This window comes from Nycticebus coucang, chromosome 3 (genome assembly GCF_027406575.1).
Source record: "Nycticebus coucang isolate mNycCou1 chromosome 3, mNycCou1.pri, whole genome shotgun sequence".
Taxonomy (NCBI): domain Eukaryota; kingdom Metazoa; phylum Chordata; class Mammalia; order Primates; family Lorisidae; genus Nycticebus; species Nycticebus coucang.
The window spans coordinates 159,815,546-159,837,230 of record NC_069782.1 but is presented as its reverse complement, the minus strand read 5'-3'; the positions used below and the strand labels follow the sequence as shown (position 1 = coordinate 159,837,230).

At 56.0% G+C, this 21,685-nt stretch overlaps 1 protein-coding gene across 18 annotated transcripts in view; it reads right to left on the bottom strand.

Moving 5' to 3' along the window:
- Positions 1–21,685, bottom strand: part of JAKMIP3 (Janus kinase and microtubule interacting protein 3) — a 116,399-nt gene that overhangs the window by 26,465 nt on the left and 68,249 nt on the right. For 11 of the 18 annotated variants that reach the window (XM_053584351.1, XM_053584352.1, XM_053584357.1 and 8 more), the window contains 14 exons: positions 21,148–21,294; positions 20,758–20,889; positions 19,496–19,531; positions 18,663–18,722; positions 16,892–17,020; positions 15,684–15,812; positions 13,181–13,264; positions 11,457–11,519; positions 9,941–10,039; positions 8,743–8,841; positions 8,605–8,664; positions 4,846–4,911; positions 4,125–4,193; positions 3,963–4,040 (listed from right to left, as the gene is read on the bottom strand). In XM_053584351.1, coding sequence (XP_053440326.1) covers positions 3,963–4,040; positions 4,125–4,193; positions 4,846–4,911; positions 8,605–8,664; positions 8,743–8,841; positions 9,941–10,039; positions 11,457–11,519; positions 13,181–13,264; positions 15,684–15,812; positions 16,892–17,020; positions 18,663–18,722; positions 19,496–19,531; positions 20,758–20,889; positions 21,148–21,294 — 1,251 coding nt within the window. The remainder of the gene's footprint in view (positions 1–3,962; positions 4,041–4,124; positions 4,194–4,845; positions 4,912–8,604; positions 8,665–8,742; positions 8,842–9,940; positions 10,040–11,456; positions 11,520–13,180; positions 13,265–15,683; positions 15,813–16,891; positions 17,021–18,662; positions 18,723–19,495; positions 19,532–20,757; positions 20,890–21,147; positions 21,295–21,685) is intronic. The other 7 variants (XM_053584359.1, XM_053584368.1, XM_053584366.1 and 4 more) reach the window with 1 other exon arrangement.

The window sequence follows — 21,685 nt, the reverse complement described above, 5'->3', positions numbered from 1 at the left end:
AGGCAGGGCTCCTTCCCACAGCATGCAGTGGTGGCTACAAAGTAGTAAACATGGCTGCCAACTGGACAGAAATCAGGGAGGCTGGCAGCCAGACCCCAATCCGCCTGACTCACACTGCCCCGGGTACACCTTAGTGCTGAGAGGAGGTTCCTGTTCTAGAGGGTTCTGTGTCATCCGTGGGAAGAAGGTCTCAGTGCCAGGGATCGGCATGGACCGATGAGGGAGTGTAAGGAAGCCAAGGGACCAGGGTTGGGGTAGGGGGGTGGTGGAAGCTGAGCTGAAGGAAGGAAACAGGCTTGGACCACATAGGGCCTCAGTAGGGAGGTTTCTCTTCATTCCTTGGCAGCCCCAGTGGGTGGTAAGCAGAGGAGGCTTGGACTGGCTACGGTATGAAGAATGGCTTGGGGGCACTGGGAGATGGTAGGGGCCTGGTTGGCAAGGGTCTCTGCTTCTATATTTAATGACAAAAACACTGCAAACCTCTTAGCACTGGCTGCCTCTGGCTAAAGCCTGTAGGGTCAAGATGACTGTCCAAGAAATTAAGAGCACAGCAGCCTGGGCCAGGGGCTGCCCTCCAAGAGCAGGGTGTATAGACATGCTCTGCACTACACAGGGTTCTGGGAAACCTGGAGGGACACAAGTCTCAGCACTGCTGGGACAACTCATCTGGCAGCTGAACTTGTGAGGGCTGAGGCCAGGAAGTACAGTGTGGGGCTACAGGACTGGTTCCTGCACAGCACACACAAGGGCAGGTTTGGCAGTAGGAAAAACAGGAGGGCCACTAATGGTTTACTGGAGGCCAGGCCCCATGCCACTCATGTCACAGGAATCCCCAATCCTCACAGGGGGATCGATGCTGACAGGAGGTCAGCCAGGCCCTGTCAGCCTGTCCTCACAGCCAGGTCATCTACTGCCAAAGCCTCCTGTGGGTCACCCTGTTTCCACAGCAACATTAATGGGACCTTTGCTCCCCACCCCCATAAACCAGGTGCCAGGTGTGGCTGTGTTTGAGCCCTGGCTCCTCTGTGTGAGGAACTTGCATTCTCAAGAGAAGGAGGAGAGGCCCCTAGTGTTGCGGTCAGGGCTGTGGACATTGGAGGAGACGCCAAGATCTGACTCCTGCCTTAACTGTGACTGAGTGACCTTAGGCAGGTCATCAACTTCTTTGTGTCTGGATTCCCAAACTAGTGCTTGCCACACAGGAAGGGCTGTCATGGTTATGCCCTATTTATACCACTATCATAATCATCTTCATCACCATCACTGTTATTACCATCACCACTATTATCCTCCAATCACTATCAACAATTGATATCAGCAGCATCACCATCATTGTTGTCACTACCACCATCACTACCATCATCATCATCACAACCATCAACAGCATCACCACCATCACTACCGCCATCACTACCACCATCACAATCACCACCACCATCACTACCATCACCACCATAATCTCCATCACCACCACCACCACCATCAGCACCACCATCATCACCACCACCACAATCACCACCACCATCACCACCATCACTACTATCACCACCATCATCTCCATCACCACTACCACCACCATCACTACCATAACCATCATCAACACCATCATATTCACCACTATCGCCATTACCACTACTGTCACCACTAATATCATCAATATCATCACATAACCATCATCACAATTATCACCATCATCACTATTACCTCCACCATCACCACCACCATCACCATCAATCACCATCATTACCACCACCATCATTACCATAATCACCACCATCACCATTACCACTACTGTCACCACTAATATCATCAGCACCATCACATCATCATCACCATCACCACCATTCCACCACCATCACCATCATCACTCTTCGAGTTCCCAGACAGATCCAGGCTCCAAAAACAAGCATTTTCATCCAGGACAGCTTTCCTCTGCTTTGAATGACAAAGCTAGTCTCCTCCTAGGCTTATAAAGGCCAGGCCTTGCCTGCAGGCTGAGTGCCCATGTGGGTGACTCTTGGCTGTCCACCATGCAGGGCCTGAGTGTGGTCTGAGTGGTACCTTCCCTTTTGTGGCAGGGGGCACAGCAGGGAGACAGGTAACTGCTTATGCAATCACAGGGTAGAGCAGTGACTTTGGTGAGTACAGGTAACTCCTAACAGAGGAGCCTGTTTATCAAGCCTAGTTTTCCACCTTGAAATGTCCTGAGCTCATCCTAGCTTCAGCAGACAAAAGAGAACAAGTCCTTCTGCTCAGGAGCAGTTGGCTGTCAAAAACCAAGTAGAGCAGCCACTAGTCTCCCCCTCCCAGAAGAGGACAGGATGTATACACCAAGTCACACAGATACTCGAAATAGCATTTAGGACCAGGTCAGTTTCTGTGCTTAAGTTACCTGTGCCTAAACTGTGGTGTGTTCTCATCGTACCGTATAGGTTTAGTCCTTTCTGCTCTGTTTATGAAGGTTCAAGAGAAGAACCAACTGGCAGCTCTGGAGAGCCTGGGCCTCCTGGGCAGGTGTTTTTAAGGAGCTGCCCCTCCTGTCACTGCAAGTTAATAATGACTGTGGCCTCGAGGAGGTGCTGCAGCACATACGGAGTGGCTGGACCCCTGGATGGTGGCCACAGCTGTCACTGTCCTGCCCTGTGTGGTGTGGGCAAGGGAGCCGTGGACAGACCTGAGGTCAGGATTCTACAGTCCTCTCCCCCTGCTCATGCCCCACCCCCACTGGAAAACCCACTGAGCGGAGGAAGCATCCCCAGCCCCCAGGAAGCCCACCTTCGGCTCTGGCAGAGCCCCCACCTCACTGGGCCCTGATGGGAGAGCAGGAATGTGGAGCTGCCAGCTCCCTCGGTGGGCAGCAAGGGCCGCGGCTGGTGAAGCCGTCACGATCACTTTCCACACAACATTCTTTTTATCTCCTGACATCTCCAGGAGATGAGAATTAATATATCTATTTGCCACAAGGGGCTGAGCCACTGGCGTAGGTCTCCTGACTGGCGAGTGGCCACATGGGCTAAACTCAGCACTGTCAGGCTCCCAAACCCCATCCCACACCTGCCTTCAGCCATCCTGGGCCCACCTTGTGGCCCATTAGGTGGCTTTGCTGAACTAGCGCATGACAAACTCCCTGCCCACGAAGACTCAGCAGTCGGGAAGGCAGGGCCACAGCCTGCACGGTGGCATTGGCACGTGAGTATAACCAGCCTCTGGGAAGAAAGTGAGGCATTGAGCCCCCTTGAAGCTCCCAGCTGTGCAGCCTCAGTCTTGCTGTGCTAAACTGAGCTGTCATGACACTCAATCTGGGTTCTGTGCAGCAGCTTGAAACAGAAAGTCTGTTTGAAGTTCAAATGAAATTTCTTTTCATGTCTTCAAATGATTTCAGTGAGGACTGATTCATGGTGATGTAAATAAGAATCTAAGGAGACTCTCTCGAATCCCAATTTTAACCCCAAATGGACATTGAGATTTATCAGCAGGAAGAAACAGTGTGCCAAGGGTGGTCACGTGCACAGCACTGATGCAATCCGCATCTCTCCCAGTGGCAGTGAAGAGAAGCAGAGTCCCCAGAGAAGAGTTCAGAACTTCTGTAAGTTGACCACCAAAGGACTGTAACACACTGGCTAATAGGCGAAGGTGAGCAACGTAAGCAGCCAGGCCCACTGTACTGACAGGTACATGTGGTGCATGTCTAGTCTGTGAAGTTAGGCCAGCGCAGGGAGGTGGTCAGCTATGGAGGCACTGCTGTAATTTACTAACACACTCTCTCTCAGTAAATTCCATGTTATCACCTCACTGCAAATATCCCTGTGGGTTCGGCTCATCTGCTTGGCGTCTCAGAGGGGGAAAGGCAGGGAGCCTGGCACCTCCTGGGTAGGCCTGAGGCCTGAACACACAGGACCTGAGGTGCTCCACTGAGCACGTGAATGACTCGGCAGGGGCCACAGCAGCATCAAGTTTCTCACCTTGTGGGCTTGGTCCAAGGCCTGCTTCCTGTAGTCCAGCTCCTCGTCCAGGTATCCCTTCTGCTTACTGAACAGCTCCTGAAGCACAAGGGGACATGTCCGGCCTCAGGCATCCCACCAGCCACACTGTGCTACAAGGCCACGCAGGACACACCCACCAACCTTCTCACTCTCCAGATCCACCATCTTCCGCTGCAGCGCCAACTCTGCCTCTTCAATCTGCTGCAGCCACTGGGAACAAACAGAACAGGCAGGACAGTGACCCCCTGGGTCAACCACACAGGCACAGACACCATCCCCTACCCCAGCGCTGTGGAAACAGCAGGAGAGAGGGTGGCCTGGGTCTTCTCTCTTCCCTGTTTCCTTGGGCAGGGGAGAGCTTGGCCCTCTCCAGCAAGTCCTGCCGGACTGACAGCATGAGCCCTGCATACCAGGGGCTGGCCAGGCCCAAGCCCCACCCTATGCACTGCCTGATGTCTGGGCAGCTTGCCCTCCATGTTCTCCTGGGGGAGGAGATAACAGACCATTGTGCAGTGCCCTGAGCCCCTCGTGCGTCAGGAGATCCCCTTCTTCCGGCTGTAGGAAGTCTGGCCCATCAGGCAGAAGAGGGTTCTGGCAGGTGGAACAGAGAACGCCCAGACCCACTACACCTTCCAGCTTCTGGAAGGAAACTGAGGCAAGGCTGGTGGCAGGGCCAAGTCCAAATGCATCTATCCTTTGCAAAGGTGTGCAGGGGGTGCTGTGGGACCTAGGTGTGCTGGGTTCCCCAGCAGACACAGCTCGGTAGACCCCCTCCCAGGGGAGTACCTTCTCTGAGCTGAGCAGGGCAGGAGACCCCAGGAACCCCTCCTTCTCCCAAGCAACCCCCAATGGCTGCTGTCACCTTTTCTGCCAAGGTCAGGACTGTCCTGGCTTGTATGACGACCACTTGCTCCTCATTGGTCAGATTCTGCACCCAAAAGCAGAGCACAGGGACAGTCAGAGGCAGTGCCTGGGGTGGAGTTGGGGGTGGATGATGGCTGCACTGTGATGCTGATGAGGGCTAGGGCCTCAGCTCCCAGATGCTGTGATGGATGTGTGCCCTCAACTCTGGACCTTGTGCCCTTAGGCGCCATCCACCCATCCCTCTTTCTGCAGGGAACCACTAGGCTTGGGAGCAGCTGAGGCAAAGTGGTGTGTGTGCAGCTCAGCACAGCAGGTGGCGACTGGACCAGCAATAGATCTGTCCATGCCCTGCCTTGTTCCCCATGCTGTTTAAGCCCAGTACTCCAGACACTCAACCATAAATTGTTAGCCTGAAGGCACCGCTTATGAATGGTGCAGGGAAAGTAGGAGTATTGGGGTGTGTGAGATGTCTGACCTCTGGTGGTCCCCCCCTTTCTTCTGCACGTTTCAGTCATACTTCCTCCTAAGGGGGCCCTGGTGCTCCTTCTGGGCAGGGTGAGTCTGACTTTAGAGCTGAGGGTGTCCCCTCCCAGGGTGTGGGCACGTCATATGCTCAGACCCTAATTCCACTTGCACCAAGACCAGGGATATTCAGCCCAAACTCATGGGACAGCCAGGCGTGGGGTCCTCACCCCACCCCCAGAACTTCCCTGACTCAGGCCCAAGTCATTCAGACAGCCCTGCTGTGCAGTCTCTCCCCCAGAGTGACTTCCTAAGGACAGGTGTCACTTGCATGCAGGCCTCCCACCCCCAAAGTCAGCACCAGTGTCTCCCATGGGGGAAGTTGTCGACTGGCTGCTATAAGCAGAGGCAGGGTCTGCCATTCTCCTTCCCCCAGGGCAGGGCTGGAGGGCCACAACCTTCTCCTAGAATTTGGAGTGGCTTCAGGGTGACTGGGGGATCTACCCAGACATGGCAATGTCACGCTGAGGGCCTTCAGCATCCCTCCCGCTGGCAGCCCTGCCATCTGACTCCCTCTGGGTAGTAGCGACATCCAGATGCCACAGCCCTGGCAAAGTGCTGTCTGGTCTGCCCTCTGGCCCTGCTGTTCCCCAAGCGTCCTGCTCCATCTGCAGCCCAGGTGCAGTGAGCATGCCACTGCCTGCCAGGGAGGGTGGGCACCGATTCTGCACCCCCAGCCTCTCTGCGCTCTTCTCCTGGTCCTGGATCCTAAGGAAACTGAGGCAGCTGGGAGGCGCTCTGGGGCTCAGGTGTCCACATGGCTAGACTGGAGGCAGTCTGGGCACAGCAGCTTTAGGACTACACATCCTGGCTGTGAAGGTGACAGTCATCTGCTTCCTCACAAGCTGGGCCACTTTGTGCTCCAGGAGGGGACCTGTGAGCTCAGGCTCCAGGGAGCACAGTCCTGACGTGCACGTGACATTTGCTCAACAACAACTGTACAGTCAGACCTGAAGGGACGCTCCTTGGCCCACGGGCCAAAGCTGCCAAGAGTCTCCACAGCGTCTCCTGAGAGTAAAACCTCCTGTTCCCAGACTTCTCTGTCCTCAGTGAAGAATGACCTCAGAGGCTGCATGATGGCTCCAGGGAGGTCACAAAGCAGTGGCTTCCTCAGGTGGACAGCTACAGGGCTAGGGAGGAGCAGCAGAGCTGGGTGCCCCTCCCTTTGCCACTACACCAGCTCCATGACCCTAGGCAGGTGCCTCTGGGGCCTCAGTTCCTCCAGTTGTGAATAAGAGGGCTGCCCAGTAAGGTTCCCTAGAACCCATGTGGGGGCTGGTGTCCAGGCTGGACTCCAGAGCTTGTCATGCCAGTGACCCTCCTTGTTGTGCTGTGTTTCTTCTGCCACCTATGGCTTGGATGAAGCCCTAGCTCTAAAGCCAGGAGAGCGTCCCTGCTGAAAGCATCTCCCTGCTCTGCCCTGGGTGAGGGGCAGGAAAGCCGATAAGGGATTCCTGTCAGCACATGGCCTTGCTCAGAGGGGATAGAAGAGGTCAATGAGTGTGAGATGATGTGTGGGTGGACAGAGGATGGACAGATGGATGGAGGATAGAGGATAGATGGAGAATGAACAGAGGATGGAGAATGGATGGGTGAAGAATGAGTAAATGAAGGCTAAGGGATGAATGAGAGATGGGTGGATGGAGGAATGGAGGATGGAGGATAGAGGGATGGATGGAGGGAGGGATGGATGGAGGGAGGGATGGAAGGAGGGATGGAGGGATGGATGAAGAGTAGATAAAAGATGAAGAGATGAAGGATGGATATAGGATGGAGGTGGAGGATGGAGGATAGGGGGATGGATGGAGGGATGGATGGAGGGATGGATGGAGGGATGGATGGAGGGATGGATGGAGGGATGGAGGGATAGATGAAGAGTAGATAAAAGATGAAGAGATGAAGGATGGATATAGGATGGAGGGATGGAGGATGGAGGATGGAGGGATGGATGGAGGGATGGATGGAAGGAGGGTGGAGGGAGGGATGGAGGGATGGATGGAGGGATGGATGGATAGAGGGATGGATGGAGGGATGGAGGGATGGATGAAGAGTAGATAAAAGATGAAGAGATGAAGGATGGATATAGGATGGAGGGATGGAGGATGGAGGATAGAGGGATGGATGGAGGATGGATGGAGGGATGGATGGAGGGAGGGAGGGATGGAGGGGTGGATGGAAGGAGGGATGGAGGGAGGTATGGATGGAGGGATGGATGGAGGGATGGATGGATGGATGAAGAGTAGATAAAAGATGAAGAGATGAAGGATGGATATAGGATGGAGGGATGGAGGATGGAGGATAGAGGGATGGATGGAGGATGGATGGATGGAGGATGGATGGAGGGATGGATGGAGGGAGGGAGGGATGGAGGGGTGGATGGAAGGAGGGATGGAGGGAGGTATGGATGGAGGGATGGATGGAGGGATGGATGGATGGATGAAGAGTAGATAAAAGATGAAGAGATGAAGGATGGATATAGGATGGAGGGATGGAGGATGGAGGATAGAGGGATGGATGGAGGGATGGATGGAAGGAGGGATGGAGGGAGGGATGGATGGAGGGAGGGATGGATGGAGGGATGGATGGATGGAGGGATAGATGGATGGACGGATAGATGGAGGAATGGATGGATGGAGGATGGATGGAGGGATGGATGGATGGGTGGAGGAGAGATGGATGACAGAGAATGCACGGGGGATTGGTGGAGAGTGGGATTAAGAAGTGACATTACTTTGGCTATTTAGTAAGTAATATCCTTATGAAGAGTTTGCCACAGAAATTAGAACACTCTCTGACATGAGATTTGGGATTCATCTATAGACTGCTTCTTTCCCAAAACAAAGGAAGTGAGAACCCCTTAGAACACAGCCCTGTCACCACTGAGGGTATGGAAGAGCAGAAAGCTAGAGAAATCCCAGGAACTAGGAGCATGTGACTGGAGCTCTCATTGGCTGGAAAAACTGGAGTGTTCACAGTAGAGACCCCAACGGGCACAGGACAGATCTGGGAAAGGAGCGGTGTCTCCTAAGCCCCCAAGCAGGCAGGCCTAGGCCTTGAGGAGGGCCTTTGGGAAGGGGTCAAGGGCAGGACTGAGATGGGGCCTGCAGGGAATCTGGCCCCTGGAGGTGGGGGGCAGGTGGTGGACATGGGTGTGAGGAGGCATGGAGAGTCGGGCAGGAGGAGGCATGCGGAGGTGGGGCGCGAGAAGGCGTGCAGAGTCAGGAGAGCAACATACACTTACGGCGTTATCCCCCAGGATGTCCAGCTTCTTCATCAGCTCAGAGACCAGGATGTCCTAGGGGAAGGAGATAGGACAGGCGGGAGGTGAGCGGCTGCCAGACTGGGGAGGCGGGGTGGTGGGAACAGGGCTCACCGTCACGCCTTCAGCCTCGCAGTACACCTGGAGGGGACTCTTCCCTTCCACAAAGGGCGTGTGGTGGAAGTTGATGGCTGGTGACTTCCTCTCCCTCTCCTAGGACAGAGCAGAAGGCTGGGCTCGGAGGCTGTTCCCTTCCAGCCTCTCCCTTTGAGGGAGGCTGTGCTGGGGCCTGAGGGCACGAGCCAAGACTGCCAGGGAGGACTCAACGCGTTAGATTCTGAGAAGCCCTAGGGCAGCACGGCAGGGCAGAGCCCTCATCAGACATGCCCATGAGACAGGCCCTGTACATGTGCTGACCCTACCCAAGCCATGCAGGGCTCTGTCCCCGCTGCACTTGGCCAAATGGGCCTGGATAGATCCCATCCCAGGGCCCTTTGTTCATCTGACAGCAACTCCCAGGGGCTTGCGGGGAGGCTGCAGGTCAAGTGTCAGCCCTAGGCCTGGTCAGAGCAAACCCCTCGGGGACATGCTGGTGGTGCCACCACTGTCCTCACAGGCAGGACCATGTGTAGAGGTCCCATTGAACCCAAGAGGCCCAGGGAATGGTCACCCACATAGAGGGACCGATGGCTGTCCTGTCTACCAGGAAGGGAAATGAAAGGACTCTGGGGCAGATAGATCTGGACTCTGAGTAGGGTCCATCTGCTGACCAAGATGGAGGCCCTGGCACAGTGTGCGGTGACCAGAGGGGCAGCACCTGCATGGCCAATTCCTCCTGGCCTTGTAGTAGGAATTGAGCACAGTGACATGGCCACCCAACCCCCAGGTGTAGGGCACAGGGCTGGGGACAGCAGAGCTGCCCCTGGTCCCTGCTCAGCAGCCAGTGTCCCCCACTTTGGGGCTTCTATGAGCAAGAAACGAGTTGTCTTTTGGGCTGACGGTTAAGGTCTGGGCATTTTCCCTGCCTTGTGTTGTCACCAGATGCAGCTACAGGGACATGCTGAGGACAGTCCTGATGTTCTGTCCTGACGGGCCCCACAGGTCTGGACACAACACTGGTATTATTTATCTTGCTTCTGTTTGTCCTCATGCCACTGAGTTTTGCAGCTCATGTTCCCAGGTCATACCCCCATTGCATGGCTGTCCTTTGTTTGAGGGGATGTTCAGAGGCCCGAGAACAAGAGCCCCCAGTAACACCAGCTCTGAGCAGGAGCACCCTGTCTGGCCACCACTGCCTGGGCAGCCCAGGTACCTCAAGCTCCAGGATCCTGAACTCCAGCAGCTCATTCTGGTCTCGGGCATCTTGGACCTCATGTTTCAGCCGGGCCTCCTCCGTCTCCATCTGTTTTACCTGGGAGACAGAGGTGGGCCAGGGGAGGGGTTGGTGCTCTCACCGGAGGTCACAGGAGGTTGGTACCCAGCCCTATCACATGTTGCCCTGAGCCTCACTCCAGCCTGGGTGCGTTTGGGTCCATTCTGGTGAGGCTGAGTGACCCCCCTTGGTTAGTCGAGGTGGGGGCTGGACAGAAAAGGCCAGGCACAGCCCACAGGGAGCAGGGGTCCCAGAGAGGCAGCGCTGAACTCACCGGCCTGGGTAGGGATGGTGTGGGGTGGGGTGGGGTGCTGGGGATAAATGTCTCTGACCCACTCCCTGGTTCACCTTGGAGCCCAGGCTGGCCTGGAGCCTGGGGGCACATTGTGTGTGATGGTGGGCCAGGTGCCATGGCTGCCTGACCACCTTCCAGAATTTACCCAGTTAATTGAGGGATTATTTAAACTGTACCCACATGTGAACCTAATGCAGGAGTCCCCACCCTGGAGTCCGCACCCTGGAGTCCCCACCCCTCCAGAGGGGGAAGTGACATGGCTGCAGCCTGTGTCCTCAGCAGCGTCATGAGGGCAGGTGTCTACCAGGAGCAAGTGGCTGTGTCCACCCCCATCCCCTGAACCAAACTTGAGGGGCTGAGGGGCTGCTCTGATGCTCTGGAACAGGTGAGACAAACTCAGGAGCACTGTGTCCTCTGAGCCAGCAGAGTCAGTGGGGAGCCTGGATTTTTCCTGGTCCACTCACGTGACATGCACAGCTGGGCCACTGTGAGGTCCCTTTGATATCAGGAATGTGACCCCATGCTTGTCTCAGCCAGAGGAAAGTGCAGGCTTTCGGTGTGCATGCAAGTGATTGTGTGTGCACACAAGCAACTGTGTGCAAGAGACTGGGTGCATGCAAGAGACTGTGTGCATCAAGTACTGTGTGCATGTAAGAGACTGTGTGTGCATGCAAGTACTGTGTACACACAAGTGACTGTGTGAATGCAAGTGACTGAGTGTGCATGCAAGTGACTGTGTGAATGCAAGTGACTGTGTGCATGCAAGTGATTGTACACACAAGCGTTTGAGTGTGCATGTTTGTGCATGAGAGCATTTAAGCATGTGTGTTTGAGTGTGAACGCATTGTGTTGTGCACACTAGCGTTTAGGGGTACAAGTGTTTATGTGCACAAGGCTCCATGGAAACGGCTGTCCTGAGCTGAGAGATGGGAAGTGTCCATGGAAAACGCACAGGCTCAGTGTGCCAGGCCATCTCGACTCTAGGAGCAGAGGGGGAATGGTGGGGCCCCAGGCTCCTGAGGGGCTCCCATAGGTGTGGATAGCATGGAAAGGCTCACCCAGCCATCAGGGAGCCTCTGCCTGAAGCCCCCTTCAGCCCCATTGGCCCTACCCCTGCCACGGAGCAGGTCTTGCTGGGTTCAGGTGGGGCTCTGGGCTCACCTTTTCTACGAGTTCCTGATTTCTTCGATATAGGGCTTGCTTCTCTTCGATCCACTTCATGTCCTTGAAAACAGAATTGAAATGAAGAGGTAAACACAGGGGCAGGAAACTGTCGAGCCAACATGTAAACTGATGTGGTGGAACTTGAGGGGACACCAGGGTTCAAACTTCTCCATTTTCTGGAGGGTCCTAGAGAGCAGGTGGGGGCTGTCCTTCCTCGGGAGGACCCTTGAGGACTTGCAGAGTGCCCAGTGGCACATGAGGATGTCATGATTCAGGGGCCACTGAGAGATTGGGGGTCCATGGCAGGAAGAGGATCTCAGTGGGGGGGAGAAGAGACTCCCCCAGAGTGGGCAGACACATGGGCAAAGTGGCTTTGCACTGTCTGCCCAGCACGTGTGGAGGCCTCACTGATGGCCACTGAGCTCTGCCTCAGGAGGAACCCAGTACCCTCAGCACATTCTTCTACCAAGAAGCCCTCACATCCATCCTCGAACCAGCAACATTGTGATTTGGGGGATATGGTTATTTTTCAGACAGGATCTCATCTGGTAGCCCTGGCTAAAGTGCAGTGGCATCAGCACAGCTCACTGCAGCTGACCCTCCTGCCTCAGCCTCCTGGGTAGCTGAGACCACAGGTGCCCACCCATGCACCCCGCTAATTTTTCTATGTTTGGAAGAGATGGGGTTGCTCAGGCTGGTCTCTAACTCCTGGTCTCCAGCCATCCTCCTGCCTCAGCCTCCCAGAATGCTGGGATCACAGGCATGAGCCAGACCCCTATGATGATAAGTATAAAGTGCCAGGAGGAAAGCTGGTTTCTTCAGACACTGGACTTATCAGACATTTCTTCTCTCCAAAGTGATCTGTGGAATTCTTGGCAGATTTAAAGGGGTCATTTCTGCAAATGAAGGGAGTGAGGTCCTCGTCCTGGTCCTTCTCCTCCTCCTCCTCCTGTGTCCCAGCCACCCGGCCACTTTCTTCTCCAGCACACACACAGTAGAGGACTTAAGCATCTCATGTGTCTTAGGGACCGCTCTGTCCCCTGACAGCTGGGGACGGGCCCCTTGGTCCTTGGGAGCTGCATACAGAGCAGTGGGGGTGCCGTTTCCCTAGGCCTGTATGTGCAGCGGCCCCGGAGGTGTTACAGGTGCCAGTGTGGTACATATGTGGGTCGTCATCCTCTTGTCTGTCTTCCCTACAGTTAACATCAAGGACAGCCATGGGCCGGGCTCTCACAGGCCCTCCCCACTCGCCAAGGGCATCCGCAGTCCCATCTAGGACCCAGCACATCAGGAGAGGCTGCTCCAGCCCTGAGGCCACGTGCACGGCCCTGAAGAACTAAAGGGGGAGGGGAGGGAAGGACTAACTCCTGGGCAACCTAGGGAGCCGCCTCCAGGGTGCGTGTGAGCGTGGAGGAGGGGTTCCGGGGAAGCCAGATCAGTCTGTGGCTCCTGCCAGAAGTGGCTCTGCGTGCTTCCCTCTGGCGGCTGAGAGGACCACCAGGGTCTCCCAGGACCAAGTCCACGAGACCCGTTCCCATGGTCGGGCAGATTCCTGCCTACACAAGTTAGGGCTGGGATTCCTAGGGACACACGCCGCTGGTTACTGAGAGCCTTGCCTCGGTGCGCGCTTCCCGCCCACTCACATCGAGTCCCGCCCACTCACACCGCGCCAGGCCCCGCCCACTCACACCGCGCCAGGCCCCGCCCCGCGGTTCCCGCACCTGCCCCTGCGCCGCCAGGGCTTTCTCCAGGTCCTCTATGCGCGTCTGGGCCCTCTGCGCTTCTGCTTGTAGCTGCTCACGCGTCTGTAGGATGAGGAAAGATACATCAAATTTTCCCTAAAAGCCAGGAGCGGACAGGCAGCACACCTCACAGGCCTTGCAGGACGCTGTCTGCTCTGGCTCAGTTCTTTATGAAAGTGACGGTTCACTCCCTTGGAAAAGAGGAAGGCTTTCTGGGAAAGGCAGAATTTTAAGGCGTGTTGGAAGCAGTGACCTTGCTTAGTTTATGGGAGACCCTGCAGGTTACTCTGAGCGCGCTTCAGGTGAATCCCTGGTATAGGCTGAAACGGCCAATGAGGACTGACCCCTGTCCTGGCTAGAGAGGGTTGCTTTAGCCTCCTTGGATGACAGTGGTGCACACAGCGGGAGGTCTCTACAGGGTGCTGCCCCCAGCATAGGAGCCCCCTGCTGGCCGGGGCTCACTGCCAAGCCTGCTTCCCCAGCGCCTTGTTTGGAGGAAAGCCCTGCACTGCAGGTGTCAGCACTTTGGTCTGTGAAGTTCCTTCTGAGTGCCACCTGGGCTCCTAGCTGGGGGCTGAGCTGCTCTCCCCTGACTAATTTGCTCTGGTGGGGTCCAAACTGTCTGGCATCTCTCCCCGCTGCTACTCCTGCCCTCTCTGGGGACAGCTCTCAGAACTGCAGGTGGGGAGCCTTTGGAGGCAGCTGGGCACAGTGCCCCAGGGTCCTTCAGTTCAAGGAGGGCCTGTGACAGTGCACTGAGCTCAGGGTCCCTGTTAGGCCCCATTTGCAGATTAGGGCTCCCACTCTCCCCACCAAACCTGCTCCCGCACTCTCAAGGGATGCAGAGCAGGGGCGGTGCCAGCTTGTCCCAGCCCTGTGCTTCCAGATGAGGACACCAAGCCTCTGCACGACCAGGGCTGCCCACAGCCCCTGCCACACCATCAGATGCCTCTCAGGGCCCTGCCCCTGCCCTTCAGTGATCCCTGTGGGCTCCTGGACTTCAGCAGTGAGGGTGATGCTACCAACTTTAACACAGAGTCAGGCTGCCTGGAGTCCTGGGTTATCTATTTTCTTCACTAATCTTGTCTGTGTTTTCTAAGTTTAAAAATAATCACATTGTACTTCTCTGCATCAGATTTCTCTCTAATTCTAAATGCCATTAAAATTTTTTTTAATGTAGTTTGGACATTTTTACTCTCTAAGCAAAATCTTGTAGGTATTTTTGTTTCCATGCTGCCCTTGATCAGGTGTTCCCCTGTCACCCAGTAGTGAGAGGGAAACAAGAGTCTCCTTTAGCTCCCAAAAGACCAGGCACTGAGGCCCTGTGCGGCCTCCCATGTGTGGGAGCCATGCTCTGGCCAGTCACAGCCCGTGTCCCCTGGGATTTGTGACCATCTGAACAGAGACTTGTTTTTTTTCTTTCTCCAAGGGTTGTACAAAAATTAAGTCAAAAAATTCAGAGGGGACATTTCAAGTCCCCTGCTGAGCAAATAAACCTCCTTTCTAAAACAAGGAGGGGAAGTTGCCTCCAGGGACAGGTGCACACTCAGGAGGGCTGGAAGGAGAGGGCGGGGCCTTTCTTCTGACATTCACACAGATGCCCTCAAGGAAATGCCCAAGAAGGCAGGAGGGGAAACCAAGTCATGACAGTGGGTGAGGGGACAGACAGTGAGGCCCAGTGGCTCCCTGGGGAACCCAGGATGGACACTGCTGGGGTGCTCAGCCACCACTGTCCATCTTCACAAGTAGCATGTCCTCCACCTGGCCCAATCTGCAGGACGGTGGTGCCTCTGGCCTTGCAAGGTAGTTTGGGGGGTGGCCATGACTGGAACCCCAGACCCCATCCCACCAGTTCCAGAAGGCCCTGAGGGATCCACCTATCTCCCTGTGAGATGCAGCTCCTACAGCAGGAGGGGTCCAGCAGGGGCCCCTGACCCAGGGGGACTCTACCTAGGAACTCCCCACATGGCCTGTGGCACACCCTGCCCCTGCAGCCAGCAGAGGGCGCTGGCCAGCTGTGCATTTGGGCTTTTCTACTGCCAACGCCCAGGGCTGGGCAGGCTTAGGATGCAGCAGGCACAGCATCTGAGCTCAACATTTGCTGGGTGAGAAACAGTCTCGGCAAGCCTGGCAAATGCTCACACACAGGCCTGGCCATCTCCATGCTCCCGGCCCTGGGAGCTACCTCATAGCACCCAACTAAGATGGGGAGAAGGTGACTCCCCCAGCCCTGCAGGTCCCAGGTCACCACCACCAGACTCTCCAGGACCTCACTCTCACTGCTGGGCTCTGCTCACCCTTCCCCACCCAGCCCACCCCTGGTCTCTGTGCTCAATGAGTGTCACCAAGACCTAAAGTGACCACAGAAGAGAGGGGCCTAGCCAAGAGGGGTGATGGTTCAGGTGTCCCTGCCAGGGCCATGGGGTCAGACAGGAAGGAGCCGGGCGCAGCCGGAACGTCGTGGAGTAGAAGTCAGTTAGACCTTAACTTCTCGCTCTGCGTCCAGGGTCCCTCCGACCTGCTCCTGCAGCAAGGCATAGGCGCGCTGCAGGGCCTGGTACTCCATGGTCAGCTGCCGGAACCTCAGCTCTGTCTCCTCCTTGGCCATGCCCTGGAGGGGTATGGACATGACACATGCAGGGACACAGTGTTAGCACAGCCTGCTGCGGCACCCACAAACCGTGGGGCCACTGGGCTTCTCAAATACTTCAGGGGGTATTTCTATCAAAGCGAGAAAACTCTTTCCAGCATGCAGGGAGGTGAGCCCTGGGGCAGGGATGGGGCCTGGGCTGGCACCCCTGCTTGCCAGCCAGGCTGCCCTGACTGAGAACCCTTCATGCATGACTAGGCTCACACACAGCTCTGCTCTGTTCCACTGACATGTGTCCAGGGAAGGGAGCTGGCTGTGTCCCCAGGGCCACACATCTCCTCTCAGGCACATGTACTCAAGGCTAACACATACAGCCTCAGCCTTCTGGCTAGGATGACACCTGCCAGACCAGAGAAAGTGAGGTGGGTCTGCTGCTGCCTTCACGGGACCCCAGTGCACCCCTGAGGTTGGAAAGGTGGGCGATGCCCAGGAGTGACAGAGCCTGGAGACCGGGACAGGCCCTGTTCCCTGCCCCACCCTATGCCCCAGGGCTGCTGTACCATGTCTTAGATCTCTAGGTAGGGCCACAGCCATCTGGCTGCCCTCCAGCACCAACCAGGGAAGGCCCAATCTCTGGCCTTGCCTCCAGGTCTGGCCAGGGGCCACCACTCCTGGGGCTGGCCAGTTGGACCCAGACCTACAACACTAAGCACTATCTCTGGCCCCCAGGGCTGAGACAGCTGCCTGGACTGGAGAGTGACCAGTCTGGAAGAAGAGGCTGGCCATGTTCTTACCAGAAAGAAAACCCCAGGAAATGTCTCTGTTGCCCTGATGTGGTCTGGGCCTTGTGCCTGACCTCATGTTGGAGCCCCATACCCCTCTGCAGAGGTCACAGCTCGGTGGTGGTAAGGAGCCTGGTGGCCATGGTTGGAGCCTGGGCACTTGGCAGCCGTACACCAGGTACTGCGGGCAGCGCTTCTCACCGTGCAAAGGCCTGGGCCCCCCACCCCACACCCCACCCTGCCTTGGTGTTCCCGAGGGCCAGCCCTGTCACAGCCACTCCCTGGCAGGTGCAGGAACTGGGGCAAGACCCAAGCTACCTCCTCCAAGTCATCGTCTGGGGTACAGGGGGTCTGGTCCGTCCGGTCTGTCTGATAAGAGATGGAAGACCCATCGGATTCCAGGGAAGCTTCTTCATCGTAGCCAAAGAAGGTCTCCACGACAACTGGCTGTGACCGGGATGCAGCAAGTCAGCGGAGCCCGGGCCTAGGCCTCTGCCCACCCACCTCCTTTCCCCATCCCCTGCCATGGGGCCCAGCCCCATCTCCATCCACAGCCCCGGAGCTGTCCAGGCGGTGGCCTTGGACAGGGGGCAGTGCTGCAGGCCTATGGATAAGCCAGTCCTAGTCTTGACCCTCCTGGTGAGGGGTATCTTCTAGGGGACAAGGTCTCTGCTGCTCCCTGAGAACCATGGTCACCATCTGCCCCTGGCACCCAGTGGGATAGCCCAGGATGGTGGTGAGCACGGGCCCTGAGGTGTGGTCACGTCTCTAGTAAAGTGTTTTTGTTTTCATTTAAAAAGTATTTATTCTTGACAGATCACAATGAAAGCAATGGAAAATGAGTCCTGCACCCCGGTTTGTGAGGCCTCGCTTCAGGGCCCCCCAGGCTCACACCTGCATCTCTGCCGACCACCTGTCCTTATGCCCTGCTTTCAAAAACCTCAGGTTTCCTCACTTAGGTTTGGAAAATCACAAAATCCAAAGTCCTGCCACCTGTCTCGGTCACACTCAGGGTCTCCCTCATGGTCTCTCTATCAGAACCTTCCAGCAAAACTCCTCCTGGGCCCCAAGATACCCTGCAGCCCCCCAAGCCAGCCTTGGCCCATCTCCTGTGTGCACCCTCTCCAGCCAGCCCCATGGGGCAGTGGAAGAAGCTGCCACCTGTGCTTGCAGTTTTAGGGCCCAGCCCTGGCCAGAGAAACATTTCCTAGTTCTCCAGTTTTTCTCCAGGCTTCTCAGGAAAATTTCCAAAATCGGGCAAACTCAACAAGCCCCAATGTCAGCCCCTCTGGCCTCTGATTTCAAGTCTCAGCCAGGACAGCAGCCCAGCCCACTCCTGTCACCCTCATCCCTTTGTCCTACACTGGACACTCTCTGCCTAACTTCCTGAAGCAGCCTCCTGCCCTCCTCTGAACACACTGCCCCATCATGTTCATGGACAGTCGCTGGCCAGCACTGTACAGCAGGGAAACTGCCCCAGGCCAGGCTGTGCGGCCACAGATGTGGGAGACCAGCCTCACCCTCCAGGCAACAGGGAGCTCAGCCCCCAGGCCATGTCCCTCTCCGATATCAGCATTATTGTCATTATTATCATGAATTCATATCTTCTCTCAGAAATTAAAAGAATAAGGTTGGATTTTTATTTATTTATTTATTGACACAGAGTCTCAAACTGTTGTGGGGTCACAGCTCACAGTAACCTCAAACTCTTGGGCTTAAGCGATTCTGCTGCCTCAGCCTCCCAAGTAGCTGGGACTACAGGCACCCTCCACAACGCCCAGCGTTTTTGGTTGTAGTTGTCATTGTTGTTTGGCAGGCCCAGGCTGGATTCAAACCTACCAGCTCCAGGGTATGTGCCTGGCACCCTAGCTGCTGAGCTACAAGCGCTGAGTCAAAGGAGGTTGAATTTATTAATTTAAAATTATAAGCAGATATTTACTTTAGATCCTATTTTGGTTATTTCACAATAACATTTTTAGAAATAACAAAAATTACTTCTTTTCACCTCCAAAGGAAGAGATTCATTCCTGGTAAGCAGCTTTTTAAAACACCTATTTAATATACACGTATGCCACACGCTGCCCTTTACCTTGGGGAGTTTTGCCATTTTCTTTCTTTGTTTCCGGTATCTTAAAAGTTTATCACGCTCCTGTAGAAACCAGTTGAAGAGATTTAAGTTGGCGAATGCTCTCCCAGTCTCAAAGCCACTCTCTGATGTTTTGTGTCATCATCTGGGCTGACAGATGCGGCAGACAGGCCCGACCTGGTTTGCGACTCACACACTGTAACATAGGTCCCTGGCGGGGCTGCTCAGCAGCCTGGGAACCCCTCCTTTCAGGCCAAGGCTCTGCTCACACGGCCACCCACTCCCCTCCTTTCTGCGTTGCAGAGGCAGGTAGTTTGAGGGGTACAGATAGGAATGAGAAGTCCGAGGAGGACTGAGGCCCAGGTCCCTCGGTGCCCTGCAGGGACGGTTCACACCTGTGTGGGGGCCAGGGGCCTGCTTCTCTCCAGGGAAGCTATGCTGCACTTTTGTGACTGTGATAGTTAACAAGGCAGGCCAACGTGCTTGTCCATGCTGGCCAGGGAGAGACTGGGCAGAGCAAGCTCCCAGAGAAGGTGGCTGTCTGACCTGGCCTTTCAGTGCTGAACAGAATAATCAGTGCTCCTGACCCCACTGGGACCTCACTGGAGGCATTCTCAGTCACCAGAGCAAACCCTGGTCAGGCAGAGCTGTGATGACAACAGATCTGTCCAAAAGACTGTCTTGGCCTAGTCTGAGGTGCCAGTGGCACAGAATGAGCACATGGGTAACCACATAGGGAACAAGAATATGGGACACGGGGCACATGGAAGCCCAGGACATGGTTCACACGGGGAACGGGAGCATGCGGCACGGGAGAGACGCTGATGGGCACTTACTAACACGCTCTTCACGTATCCGGCAGTCTCCAGGGTCTAGGAAAAGAACACAGAACGTTAGGGAACCACCGCTGCAGGCTTTCTCCTCGGCCCTGTGGGGGCCGAGCCCCTGCTGCACCCTGACCCTACACCTGCCGAGGGGGAGGCTTCTGCCGTGCCTGTGCCTTCCTCCTCTCCTGAGCTGAGGCCCAAGGAGTGTGGGGAGCACCACAGAGCACCAGGGTGAATGGGCCTCTCACTCACTCAGCATCAGGAGAAAGAAGCCTTGCAAATAGAAATATTGTGTATTTATAATTGACCAGGATCTTGCCCTTTCCCACGTTCCTCATAAACTCTTATTGTTGAGATTGACACTTGCTGTGTAACTGAACAAGGGAAAGCCCTGAGGCACAGGTGGGAAGACCCCGCCCCACAGCCGTGGTGGGCAGGGGCCCTTCTGTGTCCCATCACATGGCTCTTTGGTGGTGGCTTCAGTCATGGAAAAGATAGTCCAATGCCTCCCAAGTGTGCGTGCTGGTGATAGAGAGGGATGCTGCTGTCCCTTCCAGAGGACACAGAATGGCTGAGGGCAGCGTGTTCTGAGATGTCCTCACTACAGTGCCAATCAGGACCCCCAAAAGATGCAGAAGGTGCCCCAAACTGGGATACCCAGAGCCGTGCTGGGTGCTGGGGCCACAGGGGGCCCGTTGTGGACCACATGGTGTCCCCAAGGGATGTGGTCACGGCTGTGCCCCCTGTGCCCCCTCCCTGTGCAAGTTACCCGGCTTAGAAACTAAGACTGCAAGTGGGACTAAGCAAAGGCTTCCCTGGATGGGGTGGGGCCTAAACCCAAGACAAGGTTCCCATGACACAGAAGAGGAGAAAGCCGTGGGCAGGTGGGGCAGAGACAGGCACGATGAGCCAAAAGTCACCAGGGGCTGCGTGGTGGCAGAGAGGACACCGGAGGAAGCACAGCCCTGTCAACACCTTGGTTTTAGACTAGTGGCCTCCAGAGCTGTGAGCAAACAACTGGCTGCTGCAGCCCCCTCGGGTGCGGGTTTGCCACAGCAGGTGCAGGAAGGAGGTGGCACCACTGGGCCAGGGCATTGGGAGGGACGAGTCTTGGAGATGAGGGTGCAGATGGTCGTAGGGAAGGCCACCTTGTGCACCCGCCTCAGTGGCCCCACAGACACCCACCCTTCCCCATCTCCTGCTGGCTGTCAGTGTCCCCCACCTCTGAGAGCCAGAGGGCAGGGCCGCACACAGCACCCTCACCCTGTCACCTTAGAGAGCTCGTCTATGAGGCTCTGCTGGTCAGCGATCTGCATTTTCAGGAAGTCGATTTCTCTCTCGTCTTGACTCTGATCGAGGTCATTTAAGGAGCTGGGTCTTCGTATGATCCCAGCTCTCTGTCTCTGCAAACGGAGCAGCCCACGTCACAGGGGACAGGTGGACACCGGGCGCAGTGGCCTGACTGCACGTGGGAGCTGGGGTCTCCCTGCACCCTGCGCAGACGAGCAGCCTCAGAGTTGGGCCTGGACGGCTTAAGGTTCCTCTCCCACACGTTCGTGAGGCCTGGTCCCCCCACCCCGCCCGCCCTCCCTGCCTCACACTTTGGAGACACGAGGGGCTACAGCCTCTGCCACTGGCCCACTCTCTGGCCCAGCCCTCACCATCTCTATGTTCTCCTGGGTGACAAACTTCAACTTGTTTTCTATCCGACGTAAAGTGTGAGACAGATCCTCGTTTTTCCGAGTGAGGCGTTTGTTCTTGTCCAGTAGCGGCTTATACTGGCTCTCGGCTTCTCTCAAACGCTTTAACTGAAAGACACATCAGTCATACCACTTGATGTCTGCTCAGATGCCACAGCACCAACAGGGGTCCACTTGGAGTTGGCACGCTCGCCAGAACTCCAGCCCTGGAAAGAGGTACGTTCAGTCCAGGCTGCCAGGTGGTGTCCACCTGCCTTGCACCCAGGTGACCCTGAGGTACGACTGGGCTGGGCATGGGGGGTAGGGCAGACAGGGATGAAGAGGAGCAATCTGAGGCCAGTGCTCTACTTGCTGAGGAGAGCTGCAGTAAACCCTCCTACCCCGCAGGCCCTTCTCAAAACTAAGTAGTTTTGAGAGTAGTTCCCACACCCTCCACGAGCTCAAATTGCTTGGAAGTTTCAATGGCTGTAAGGACTGGGGGTGTTTGCCCCACCCCAGG